Below are 12,737 nucleotides of genomic sequence, written 5' to 3' on the forward strand. Positions count from 1 at the left end.
TCTATATCAATATTTTCTATTAATAAAAGTAACCTAAAGGCATTATGGAAAAGTTGTATCTTTAATTGCTTAAAGGCCAAAGAAGACAGGGAAAAATGGGTTACAATCCTACTGAAGATATGATAACAAATCAATCCTAAAACAACTCCACCGATCAAAGCGAAACTCAGGGACACAACTGAGTTTACACAAAAAAGGTCACGTTTTGTCACGAAAAACGCGGTTTCCCTGAAATTTTTTTCGCATTTTTTTTTATCTCACCACAATGGCCGAAAACAACCAAACAGTGGCAACTTTAATTGATGAAGCAGCCGAACAAAGAAAAAATCAGTTTCTTGAATTTCTTTCTCATGAAGTAAAGGATAATTTCTTTTTTTTTTAAATTTTTTTTTCTAAATTAAAGGCATGATAGGGACACCAAGGCATTGTAGAAAAGGGAGCCTACAAGGATATGATTCCTTCCATGCTTGCTAATGGTCAACGTAGACTTGTCGTCAGTATTGATGCTCTCCGTTATTACAACCAAGAATTAACCAACGAGTAAAAAGAAGAGAGTCTAATCGTATAATCTGTTGACTAACTATTATCTTATCAGTCTTTTGAATAACCCTGCAGAGTGTTTGCCTGCTTTCGACAACGCATTAAAAGAAATTGTTGCCGCTGTTGGAGATGGAGAAGAACATGACCTCAGCATGCCATTCTATGTTGGATTCAATGGAAGTTTTGGTGATCACCACGTCAACCCTCGTACACTTCGAGCAATGCATCTCGGAAAGATGGTTTGTATTGAAGGTATTGTGACCCGCTGCTCACTTGTGAGACCTAAAGTGTTGAAATCAATCCATTATTCTCCCAAAACCAACCGTCATTTTATGCATGAGTATCGTGATGCAACAACACCCGGCAACTCTATTCCTACTGGTGCTGTTTACCCTACCGAAGACGCTGATGGTAATCCGTTGGTGACCGAATTTGGTTACAGTACCTACAGAGATCATCAAACTGTGAGTATTCAAGAAATGCCAGAACGTGCTCCTCCTGGTCAACTTCCTCGATCGGTTGACATCATTCTTGACGACGACTTGGTTGACCGAGCCAAACCTGGTGATCGTGTGAGTATCGTTGGTATCTATCGTTCTCTTGGTAACAGAAATGCCAATCAAACCAGTTCAACCTTCAAGACCGTGATTCTTTGTAACGAGATCAGTTTGTTGAGTACAAAGGCTGGTGGCGGTGTAGCAGCTCCTGTGATTACCGACAACGACATTGTCCGCATTACTGAACTTGCTCGTAAAAAGGGTTCTTTTAAAATCCTTGCGCAATCTCTTGCTCCATCCATCTGGGGTCACGAATATATTAAAAGAGCAGTGTTGATGATGTTGCTTGGTGGTGTTGAAAAGAATTTAGATAACGGTACTCACATCAGAGGTGATATTAACATGTTGATGGTCGGTGACCCTTCTACTGCTAAATCACAAATCTTGAGATATGTTTTGAACATTGCTCCTCTTGCCATCGCAACCACCGGTCGTGGTTCCTCTGGTGTTGGTTTGACCGCTGCTGTGACAAGTGATAAGGAAACAGGTGAAAGAAGATTAGAGGCTGGTGCAATGGTCTTGGCTGATCGTGGCGTGGTTTGTATTGATGAATTTGACAAGATGAGTGATATGGATCGTGTGGCTATTCACGAAGTCATGGAACAACAGACGGTCACAATTGCCAAGGCTGGTATTCACACCTCCTTGAACGCCAGATGTAGTGTTATTGCTGCTGCAAACCCTATCTTTGGTATGTACGATTTGACAAAGGACCCTGGTAGAAACATTGCTCTTCCCGATTCTCTTCTTTCTCGTTTCGATTTATTGTTCATTGTCACTGATACAGTAGACGACGTACGCGATCGACAAATCTCGGAACACGTCTTGAGTATGCACCGCTATGTCAAACCTGGATCTGAAGAAGGTGCACCTATCACTGAGCTTATTGACGACATCATGGGCGATGAATTGGGCGATTCATTAGTTGAAGATGATGAGATTTATGAAAAATTCAATCCTAACTTACATGCTGGTGTTTCCAAAAAGAATCAAAGCAAGATTTTGAAATCTAGCTTCCTCAAGAAATACATCTATTATGTCAAAAACAGAGTCCAACCTGTGTTAACAAAGCGTGCAACAGATAGAATTATCAACGTGTACACATCATTAAGAAATGATAAGGAGGAGGACTCTTCAAGAAAGAAGGTAAGCAAAGTTGAAATAGACAGCAATTAGAATTGATCTAATGCTTATTTTTTTAGACTGCTCCCATTACTGCTCGTACACTAGAAACTTTGATCCGTTTATCTACAGCACATGCCAAGGCTAGATTGAGCGAAACAGTAGATGATAAAGACGCAAAGGCAGCTGCTGAAGTGTTAAGATTTGCCATGTTCCAAGAAGTCATTAAAGCAAAGAAGAATAAGCGTAGAAGAGTAGTTGAGAATGATGATGAATCTGAAGAAGATGAAAGCGAAGAAGAAGAGGCTTCAGAAGAACCTACAGCCATGGAAGAAGATGATGAAATGAGAGAAAATGACTCGTAAAATTACAATTTTTGTGCTTGAGATACTTGTTTCTTACCTCTTTTTTTTTACTTTTAGTACTGCAGTGGATAATGCTATGGATGAAGATATGGAAACAGAATCAATTACACCTGAAAGGTTAGTTTATTTACCCAGTATCATGCTGAGCTTTTAAGCTAAAAAACCGTATACAATTTTTTAGATTGGCATTGTTTAGAGAAAAGCTTAATCATGTCTTTAACCAACGAACACACGAAGACTTGGAAAGTCAAACATTCGATACTATTTACATGGCAATTAACGAAGGATTATCATCAAGACAAGCATTTAGCTTAATGGAAACTGAAGCAGCATTAGTGGAAATGTCGAATCAAAACCAAATCATGTACAGCGACGGTGTTATTTACCGTATTTAAAAAGATAATTGTTATTTTACATCTTTTTTTTTCATTTTCTTTTTTATTATTAATTTTATACACAAAATAAATAGAAAAACTGCTTTTAGTTTTTGTTATGCATTACAATGATTTTTCTTTTTTAGTATATTAAGTTTGTGTACTCACAGATACGTCAAATTTGACCTGTGTTCTTGTACTACAGCTATTTCATTATTGGCTTAAGTTATGGTAACATGATCTGTTGTCAATTTAGACATAACTTGGAACAAAAGATTGGTTTTCTCTTCAAGTTGCCAATATAAATTTAACTTGTTTATTTTAATAGAAGACTACTGTCAGCAAAAGAAATCATAGTTTAAAGCGTCATCTTATTTTAGCAAAGTTTTTATCCTAAATGTTCTTCTTTGGCTTATTAATGGGTTTAGCCAATCATCGCTAACAGACTGTTGTCAATGTGCGAAAGACTATCTGTCGGTGTCGATGGTAAAAAGTCAAAAGGAAGTTTAGCTTATAAAGTACTGTGAAAAATTGGAAAAAATTGAAAGCCTGTTTCAGACACGCGTAAATGAAAATTTTTTGCGTCATACTGCGCTCATATAAATTGAATCATTCCTTGAATTTATTTTATTTTTTCCAGTACTAAATAAAAAATGTCATTGAGCAAGTTATTCAGCAATTTAACGATTCAAACGCGTAGCATCAGCAGCTACAGACATATGCACCCTACCAAATTTGTTAGCAGTAAGGTTCAATAGAATTTGAAAAGAAAAACAAAACACCATTGATTTGTTTTCATTCTTTAGTCTTGCAAAATGTACCAATGAAACCCCGTAGTGCTTGGCAAGTCTTTATCAGGGAGCACCTCAAAGGTACAAAGACAACCCAAGAGGGATTGACCAAATCTTCAACCGAATTATCTGCCAAGTGGAAAGCTTTATCTGGACATGAGAAGCAGGTGAGACTATATACTTTACCTTTACCTTTTTCTTTGCTTCTTATTTACTTTTAAATAGAAATATTACACTATATATGAATCAGAAAAGGACGCTTATGAAAAAGCCTTCGCTGTAGCTGTGAACAATGCTTCGCCTAAACAATTTTACCAAGAAAATCTGTTGAGAAAAAAATACAAGTTACCTTTGTTGGTTGATCCCAAAAAACCAAAGAGACCACTCAACGCATATTTATCTTACTATCAAGCACTTAGAGATTCCAAACATGCTTCAATGGAAGGACAGCCTGTTGCTGAACAGGCTAAAATTGTTGGTCGTTTGTATAAGGAGCTTCCTGAATCAGAAAAGAAGGTAAAGTCAAAGAGGGAGTAAGGAAAAGTAAAACAATACTGAAATCCTTCTTAGATTTATAAAGACAAGGCTAATCAAGCAATGGAACAATACAAGAAGCAAGTAGCAGAATACAACAGAGAAGCTGGTATACATGCCTAAGAATGAACTTTAATTTTTTTTTTTTTTTTTTTTTTTTGGGAAATAAAACCTTTTTGTCTTTTATTTTTAAAAATTAAATCTTATTTCTAATAATGAAGTAATTTATTTATTGTTATAAGAATAATTAAACTAACATGTGATTTATTTACAAGTGTTGTTAAAGAGATTCAGCGAATAAATCAAAGAGAGATCAGTAGTGGAAATTGGTCTGATGATGCTTCATGGCATGCACAGTATAAAGACAGTGCTTGGATATTTGCAGGAGGCATGAGCTACGATCTAACAGAAGGCGACATTGTTTGCATTTTCTCTCAGTAAGACTTTTAGATTTGTATACTATTGCATTCTTAATCGCAAATCTTAGATATGGTGAGATTATGCACGTTCTACTTGTTCGAGATCGAAAAACTGGAAAATCAAAAGGATACGCTTTTTTACAATATGAAGATCAGCGTAGTACTATATTGGCTGTAGACAATTTGAATGGTGCAACTGTAAGTTTTTTTTGTTCTTTTAGAGCTTATACGATCGTATTGAAGTAAAAGGATTGGGAAATAGGTTTTAGGTCGAGTTTTACGTGTTGATCATTCCTTTGGTCCAAAGAAACACAAAAGAAAGGATGATGAAGAAGAATCAGAAGAAGAAGGACCGATGATGAATGTAGCTCCAGAACTCATAGAGGGTAAACATCCTTACTTCTTGTTTCTTTTAAATTAACGATAGAGTAGTTGGTGAGGATGAAATAAAGGAAAAGAAAAAGAAAAAGAAAGTAGAAAGCTTTGAAGATAATGAGGATCCAATGGCTGAATATTTCAGAAAGAAAAAGAAGAAGTCTAAACACCATAAGCGTTCTCGTCGTGAGCGTTCTCGTCGTGAGCGTTCTCGCTCTCCTTCTCCACGCCGTTCATCCCGTTCACCTTCTCATCATCGAGAACGCTCACCTTCACCTCGCCGCCGCTCACGCTCACCTCAACGCCGCTCCCGTTCACCTTCTTACAAATCGCGTTCTTCGCGTTATCGCTCTCGTTCACCTCGTTCACCTCGTGAAAGCCATCGTTATCGTTCTCCGTCACCTCGACGTTGATTGAAATAAAATACTATTAAAGAGGACAAAATTTTATTCAACTTTTTTTCTTTTTTCTTTGTGCAAATGATTGCTTTACAAAACAAAAATAACTCTCTAGGCCTCTATAGAAGACCAACCACAAATAGAATTCTCATCACGTACCAACTGCCACGAATCCCAATAATGTATGTCTAATTTAAGAGCAACCACGCGTACCGTTTCATTTCTACTTACAGTCTTGATACGAATATAGCCTTCACCGTCCTCTTCTTCTTCCTCAGGGTTCATGCCTGCCTCTTCCATCGAGGCTTCACATGATTGACGGCATAGTTCGTTTTCATGAGCATGCACAACCTTTAAGAACTGATCCAAATCTTTGACAGGTTTGCCTTGAACCTCGACGATCCAGACACCAGGACGCAAGACATTCGAAGCTGGAGAACCATACAGGGTGCAGGAAACGTACACGCCTATGGGAGCATTTCGAACCTGCTCCAGCACGGACTTGTAAGGACGTTGAATGAGGGCACCCTGCCAGCCCACGACTCGAGTGGTTTCAAACCCGCTCTGCTCACACAAGGGCACACGGACCGTCAGCTCTTGTCCGTTGCGCAAGATGACCATCTCCACATGATCCCCTTGTGTGATCTGTGGCATACGTGTGACCAACTTTCCGTTCATGCTCAAGATAATATCACCCACACACAGTGTCTGAGCACTCGACTCGTCCAGCACGTTCAAGACATAGAGCAGCGTATGGCGCGTCGAACCGCTCATCTCGATCTGCTTGACCCAGCTGTCACTGAGCCCCAAGGAACGAGCGGCGGCGATACGCATCGTCCAGAGCTCGACATCGAGGCCTTTGAAAATCATGGGTTGACCATCCAGATACTGGTCCAAGACGGGCTTGACCAGCGAGGAAGACATGCCAGAAAGAAAAGAGATGTCCTTGCCTCTTTCGTTCTGAGATGAATAGCTCACGTAGAACGCATGCACCTTGCCCTCGTCGTCCGCCAACACACCGCCTTGAGATTCCAGTGAGTCGTCGATCTTGATACCTTCCACATTCATCGCTCGCCAGCGTGGGGGTGAGCATTCACGGGTACCGATGCTAGACACAGAAGAGACCGTGGCCTTTTTGAGAATCAGAGAGTGATCACTGCCGATGCCCACAAAGTTTGTCTCGTCCCCCTGGTTCAGTTCGACCTCGGACAACTCGATAGGCTTCACTGTCGTGTTGCCAATCAAGTGGGGGTCATAGGTCAGCATCGCATAGTTGTAAAAGGGATGCAAAAAGAGCAGTTGGCCGGGGATGATGATGGAGTTGGCAAAGGTAATAAAGATGTCGCCTAGACCGATCGGAATCGTATCACGATCGCACATGATCAAGGGTGGGTCGGTGGAGAGGATGAAACCCATGCCATAATATTGTGTTGCTTTCATGCCATCGACAAGGTAAGGCAAGTAGAAATCGATGGCTACAAAGGAAGGTGTCAGCTTTTCTGCAAGGGACAGAGAAGGGTCCAAGGGTGGGAAAGTTGCAGTGGAAGGAGAATAAGGGATGGTGGCTGGGGGTGGAGGCATGTCAGTATAGTCCCAAAGCCCTGTTTGATCTAATGCACATGCATTTAGTCAACATACGTCTATCACTGGGTGTGATTACCGTTTCGAACAGCCATTCTAAATTTATGCCAGTGTCTGTCAACTTGCATAATCATGACTTTATCCTTATATGCCTTATTCAGTGCATAAAACCTAGTCAAGATTTCAATCCTTTGTTCTTCTTATTTTGGGTGATGAATTACCTGATCGGGACACGAGCACCATCGGGCAAACCCTTCAAGGCTTCAATAAAGTCATCTAAATGAGGCGTAGGCACATTATTCACACTGACGATGATACTCTTTCGCCATGCACTCGCACTTGCCAGCATATGTCCTGAAGTCGCCACATAGACTCCACCGACCGGTTGAGAGTAGGACTTGGCTAGCTGATAAGACAATTCATGAACAACACCACCACCCACCTCAACAAATCGATTCGGCGTGATCGCATGAAGATCCTGAACGGTCAAGTTGACCTCCTGTACCTTCTTACCACGACTGATCGTCAAGGTCACCTGCTCACCGACGGCATCATCCAGGATGGAAAAAAGAGCGATAAAGTGAGGCACCAATTGACCGTTGCAGCCAATCAAGATGTCTCCAGGTGCCAGCAGCGTATCAGCCGGGCCCTTGGGTAGCACACTGCGGACGATCAGCATGCCCGTCTCCTCTGGAAATCGGCTCCGGACCTTTTCTTCCACCTTGCGCTTGAGGCCCAATCGACGGATTTCGTTGTAGGGCAGATATTCAAATTCGGTCTGAAGCGTTCCTCGGGGGACCCAAGCGCCCTGCTGGATATAGCCCAGGGCTCGGACGACACGGTTGAGGGGCAGATAGTAAGACGAAGAGGCCCTGCTGGCCCCTCCCGCGTTCAGAGCCACCGAATGGCCATCGATATCGAGTACGGGACTACCAGAGGATCCACCGCTGGTGCCTGAGGCAGCCTGAAGATAAAACGTGTTGAAATCATTGTATTCACCCACACCATATTCTGGCGCCTTTCGGTCCAATCTGGCCAACGTGCCTGCTAAAATACTCAATTTTTCACCCGCGTCATTTCTAAAAGAAAATAAAAATCGGTGATTGAATCATTCTGTCATGCAGCCTTTTTTCTTACCCCACCACACGAATATCTAATCCTACTTTGGCTCTTTCTGGACTCAGCTTAATTTCTTGTAATTCCATGAATTTCACTCGAGTGGGATCAAACTAGGTCATAAGAAAGAGGTGTTATGTTTTGTGACAGTGGCTCTGCATTTCTTTCTTTTTACTTTCATAAAACCAAAGTCATGAACAGGATCACGATACACTGGTATCAAATCCACTTCTTCATAATTTGTTAAAACGGCTTGAGCCACAATGGGTGCAGGTGAGACAACATGTCGATTGGTCAAGATGATTCCCTTTGAAGCATCGACGATAAATCCTGTTGCCGTATAGTCACCTAACCAAAAAAAAAAGGTTGATATCTCTTTTCTTACTGTTTCCTCCTATCTACCTGATGTTTCACTATCAAAGCTTCTGACATGACTTGCTTTGATCGACACGATTGCCTTAATGGCTCTTTCTAATGTAGGTTCCCATGATTTTGCCTTATAGGGTACACTGGCTGCCGATGAAAAGTAATCTGGATGAGGTGAGTTCATGGCCCAAGCAGATGATTTGGATCGGCCACGAAAGGCAGGTGATTGCTCGTATTGGTCCATGGTTCCTCTATGCGCCTTTGAGTCGGGTGTCAAGCCAGGTGAGTCCGCAGAAGGTGTAGAGGACATGACGAGTGGGTGCTGAACGTCATCCATTCTTAAAATAAAGAAAAAAGAAATCAGAGAGGAAAAGTGGAGGTGGGTTCTTGATGACGGTGCTTTAAAATTAGGCTTTTTTTTATGTATCCAATGAAATGAAATTTATGCAGCAATCCAATGACAAAGATAACCCTTGTTAAAAGATCGTATGTCCCCATGGCAACTAGAAGCCAATGAAGCATCCACTGTTTTTGCTGTAAGAGAAGGGGATGAAGGATGCCTTGTGATGTAGGCTAACCCAAAGAAAGAGAAAAGTACGCCTTACTTTTTTTAATGTCACTGCTGCATACATTGAATGATAAACAAGTGATTTACATGCACTTTAATTCAATCTACTCGCACACACACACAGGATTGTCCTTAAAAAAACAATAAAAAGTACTTTTTTAGAACTCAAATGTAACAGCGCTCAGGGACGTACATTTAAAGAAATGAACTGCATATGGATTCACATGGCCAAGCAAATGTATTTTTCTAGTTCAAAACAAATAATAAGCGATAAATTGTCTATCGCACACGTATTTATTTATATATAAAAAAAAATAAAAGGGAATTTATTTACGTTGGCGGTGAAATTGATTTATGTGTTTTGAAATGTCTCTTCATGTTACTTTGTACACTAAACTGCTTCCCACACTCTGTACACACAAACGGCTTCTCACCTGTGTGAGAATAGATGTGTACCTGTAATGAGGAAGGCCTTGTGAATTTCTTGTGACAATATTGACAAATGTATCTTCCATGATTGACTGTGATGGTTGTAGAAGGTTCAATTCGATCAATAAGAGGTATCATTGTGTCCAACATGCCAGTTGAACTAGCTCGTCTGTGCCTTGGTGTATCATGTTTTGGTGGAGGAGGCACTTCTAGCTTGATGGAAACATAAAGTTATTTTATCATGTTTTTGTTCAATAGGAAGATAAACTTACCATTCAAAAGAAATTGTATTGAAGGTAAACTGGGTTTATCCATTTCAAAATAAATAATACAAAAGATAAAGAAAAGGGACTCAAAATAGAAGCCAAGGCTCAATTGTTCTTTATAAGATCGACGGTGTTTTAATAACAAATGTAGAAACGCACAGGAAAAGGGTTTGCAGTTAAATGAATGCATTCGTAAGAACAAGGAAACATAGACAAGCAGAATGCGTATCTTTTGCAGATCCTTTTTAGTGAATCGTCTCATTCACTTTTACAAAAGAGTACTTTGGAACCACATCACTTTTCTTAAAACACCCTCATCTTTCACAGCCGAGATATCATTTGATTATCAAACCTTTCTTCACTTTGCATACAACCCAACCATTTTATTCTTTTGTGGTAGGACAGATAGTTGCGTGGCATTTAAAGATTTTTCTATTAAAAAAAAAAAAGCCAATGTCTGAATTTGTTATACTTCTCCCCCTTTTTTTTTTTTTTTTTTTTTTTTTTTTTTTTTTTTCCCAGTTGTTCATCTTTAGTATCCAAAATAACTTGATATTCTTGCTGACTCCAAAAAAGAAATGAAAAGGATAGGATCCAAGTGGACCCTTTTTTTCTATTGGACTTGTTCATTTTTACACACTCTCCCTTTTGATTCGTCACTCTTTAGTTGTAACAATTCCAAAGAATACCCTTAAATCATCAACAAATTAAACTTTTTTTAATCTGGCAAATAAAAGGGCATGAGGATACAGATTGCAGTATGCGTCCTGGTCTTCCTTTTTTCTATTGAGTCAAATGAAGGAGTCAGAGAGAACAAAAGGTTCGATTGGATCCAAAGACAGATTGAAATCAATTAGAGCGCATCACCATACAAAGACCACGCAAGAGGACAAAGCCAGAACATCCCGTCCTTTCTGGTCCTCAGAGGTCCATCTAGGGACGCCTTCACGTGGCGTGAGGTCCAAAAGAAGACAGGGTCCAAAAGAAATCAAAAATTGCAACGTGATTCCTGTTTTGAAAGGGATCCTCAAGAGAATGGGAGGTAAAGAACAGACAGAGAGAATGGACAAGTGGCATGCTCTTTGTATCATGAAACAGATCAAAACGAGGCTGTGAAAGCAGATCCAAACGATTTGCAATCCATCCATCAGACCCTCTTTCTTTTCAAACAAATCCTATCTGTCACACACCTTCATCCAACCCTACCACCGAGACGGATGAGGTAAAGAGATGAATCCTTGAGCTCACAAGGATGATTCCCTCACCCATGTCTCTTGGTGCTCAAGCCACATGACAGTAGGACAAGATGCTTTTGAAAGTGGACGTGGTGTCATGGCAACAAGAAAAAAAAATGTCCCTTTTTCTGAAAAGTGTTTGGACAAAGGCATAAAGAAAGTGGAGGGGAGGTTCCCTTTTTGGGTTGTGTTGATGCGTCCTTGTTACTTTACACAAGTCGATGATGCGATCTAACAACACACACTTTTTTCTTGCAAAATAAATTCATTCTTTTCTCTTTAGACACGTAAAGATCGATTGGAAACCCCCCCTTGGAGGATGACGGTCGTGTTGACTGAAAGCCCCTCTAAAAAAGATCAGACGATAGACAGAGACCGTTTGATTTTCGATAAAAAGAAAGAGAGGAAATAATGAAAAAGAAATCCAATCATTTGGGGAGGGGAAGATTAAATCATCAATTTCTAAAGAGAACTCTTTCTCTCTCTTTTACTAAAGTAAAATGATAAAGAGATGAAAAAAGAAAGATCGGAATAACCAAATTTGGAAATTGAGATTTTTTTTTTTTTTTTTTTTTTTTTTTTGGTTTAATCAACATAGTGTGTGTGTGTGTGTGTGTGGGTATAAAGAATCGACAGCACAGATAGGATATTTACAGAAAAGGTGAAAGAGTGAATGATTAAAGCCAAGGTCTCCATCTCTTCTTTCTCTCACTCGTCCTTTGTTCATCTTCCCACTGTTGAACATAAGCAGCAGCAGTAGCCAATATATCAATGGGGGTTAAATTAGGTTGCAATAGGATATCATGAGGTGTTTGAGGTGGAGAAGAAGAAGCAGAAGAAGAAGTAGATGATTTATTACTCCAATAATAAAATCTTGGTTTCTTGATTTCCTGCTGTTCTTGTTGCTGCTTTTCTTGTTCTTTTTGTTGTTGTTGTAAACGAAGTCGATTGACTTTGGCACGACGGTTTTGAAACCATACCTAATCTATTTGTTACACACAACAAGAAAAGGGTCAGATGATTTAAAACTTACTTGAACTTCACGATTTGTCATGTCTAATTGTTTTGCTAATTTTTCACGTAAATCATAATTAGGCGTGTCGGTCTTGTTGAATGATTCTGATAACAAACTGAATTGTTCCGGTGAAGTACGTTTTCTTTTTGGTTTCATCTGAATCACTTTAAGAAGGGGATTAAAATGATGCATGAAGAGTCAATAATATTTGGTTACCATTTGTGTCATCAGATGCATTGTTCATCTTTTGAATTTTAAATAAAGTCATGAAAAGAAAGGGATTTTTATGAAAAAGAAAAAGAAAGAGAATTATTTTAAAAAGCAAAAAGGGGGAATTTAATATCGGAATAAGGCCCGAGCTCAATAGAGTTGGATAAAAATGTAAGCGGTAATTTAAAGTTTTGTATTTTTGTATCACTTTCAATTTATGCTTTCAAGAATAAACAAACACTGAAGGCTTCTTCTTTTTTTTTAAAGCAAAGCAAAATAAAGTAAAAAGAAAAAGAATCAAACAAGGAAATAAATAAAAGATGGCAACAGATTGGTTTAAAGAAAAAAAAAGAAAACAATAATTTCTAGCTGAAAAGAAAAAAAAAAGTGCGTCATTTATAAACTCATTTTTTTTTTTTACTCCTTTGTGCATTTATTTTTTTATTTTTTTTATTTTTTTTATTTTTTTTTTTTTT

At 39.2% G+C, this 12,737-nt stretch overlaps 4 protein-coding genes across 4 annotated transcripts; 2 read left to right on the top strand and 2 right to left on the bottom strand.

The window, feature by feature from the left end:
• Positions 1 to 265: 265 nt before the first annotated feature.
• On the top strand, positions 266 to 2,979 carry RO3G_11205 (uncharacterized protein; the record flags this gene model as incomplete). Its single annotated transcript, XM_067665789.1, has 6 exons — positions 266 to 355; positions 413 to 540; positions 596 to 2,243; positions 2,300 to 2,580; positions 2,642 to 2,701; positions 2,766 to 2,979. The coding sequence occupies 6 exons, from the start codon at positions 266 to 268 to the stop codon at positions 2,977 to 2,979; spliced, it is 2,421 nt and encodes an 806-aa protein (XP_067521890.1).
• A 632-nt stretch (positions 2,980 to 3,611) lies between these two features.
• On the top strand, positions 3,612 to 4,406 carry RO3G_11206 (uncharacterized protein; the record flags this gene model as incomplete). Its single annotated transcript, XM_067665790.1, has 4 exons — positions 3,612 to 3,702; positions 3,765 to 3,916; positions 3,975 to 4,265; positions 4,320 to 4,406. 4 exons carry the CDS (start codon positions 3,612 to 3,614, stop codon positions 4,404 to 4,406), a joined length of 621 nt encoding a protein of 206 aa, XP_067521891.1.
• Positions 4,407 to 5,239: 833 nt separating this feature from the next.
• Positions 5,240 to 8,848, bottom strand: RO3G_11207 (uncharacterized protein; the record flags this gene model as incomplete). The annotated part of the gene is made up of 7 exons (XM_067665791.1): positions 5,240 to 5,503; positions 5,635 to 7,085; positions 7,136 to 7,227; positions 7,278 to 8,135; positions 8,194 to 8,285; positions 8,348 to 8,520; positions 8,575 to 8,848. 7 exons carry the CDS (start codon positions 8,846 to 8,848, stop codon positions 5,240 to 5,242), a joined length of 3,204 nt encoding a protein of 1,067 aa, XP_067521892.1.
• A 2,865-nt stretch (positions 8,849 to 11,713) lies between these two features.
• RO3G_11208 (uncharacterized protein) lies at positions 11,714 to 12,090 on the bottom strand (the record flags this gene model as incomplete). Its single annotated transcript, XM_067665792.1, has 2 exons — positions 11,714 to 12,016; positions 12,070 to 12,090. 2 exons carry the CDS (start codon positions 12,088 to 12,090, stop codon positions 11,714 to 11,716), a joined length of 324 nt encoding a protein of 107 aa, XP_067521893.1.
• Positions 12,091 to 12,737: the final 647 nt, after the last annotated feature.

Source organism: Rhizopus delemar, genomic scaffold (genome assembly GCF_000149305.1).
Source record: "Rhizopus delemar RA 99-880 supercont3.9 genomic scaffold, whole genome shotgun sequence".
Classification (NCBI taxonomy): domain Eukaryota; kingdom Fungi; phylum Mucoromycota; class Mucoromycetes; order Mucorales; family Rhizopodaceae; genus Rhizopus; species Rhizopus delemar.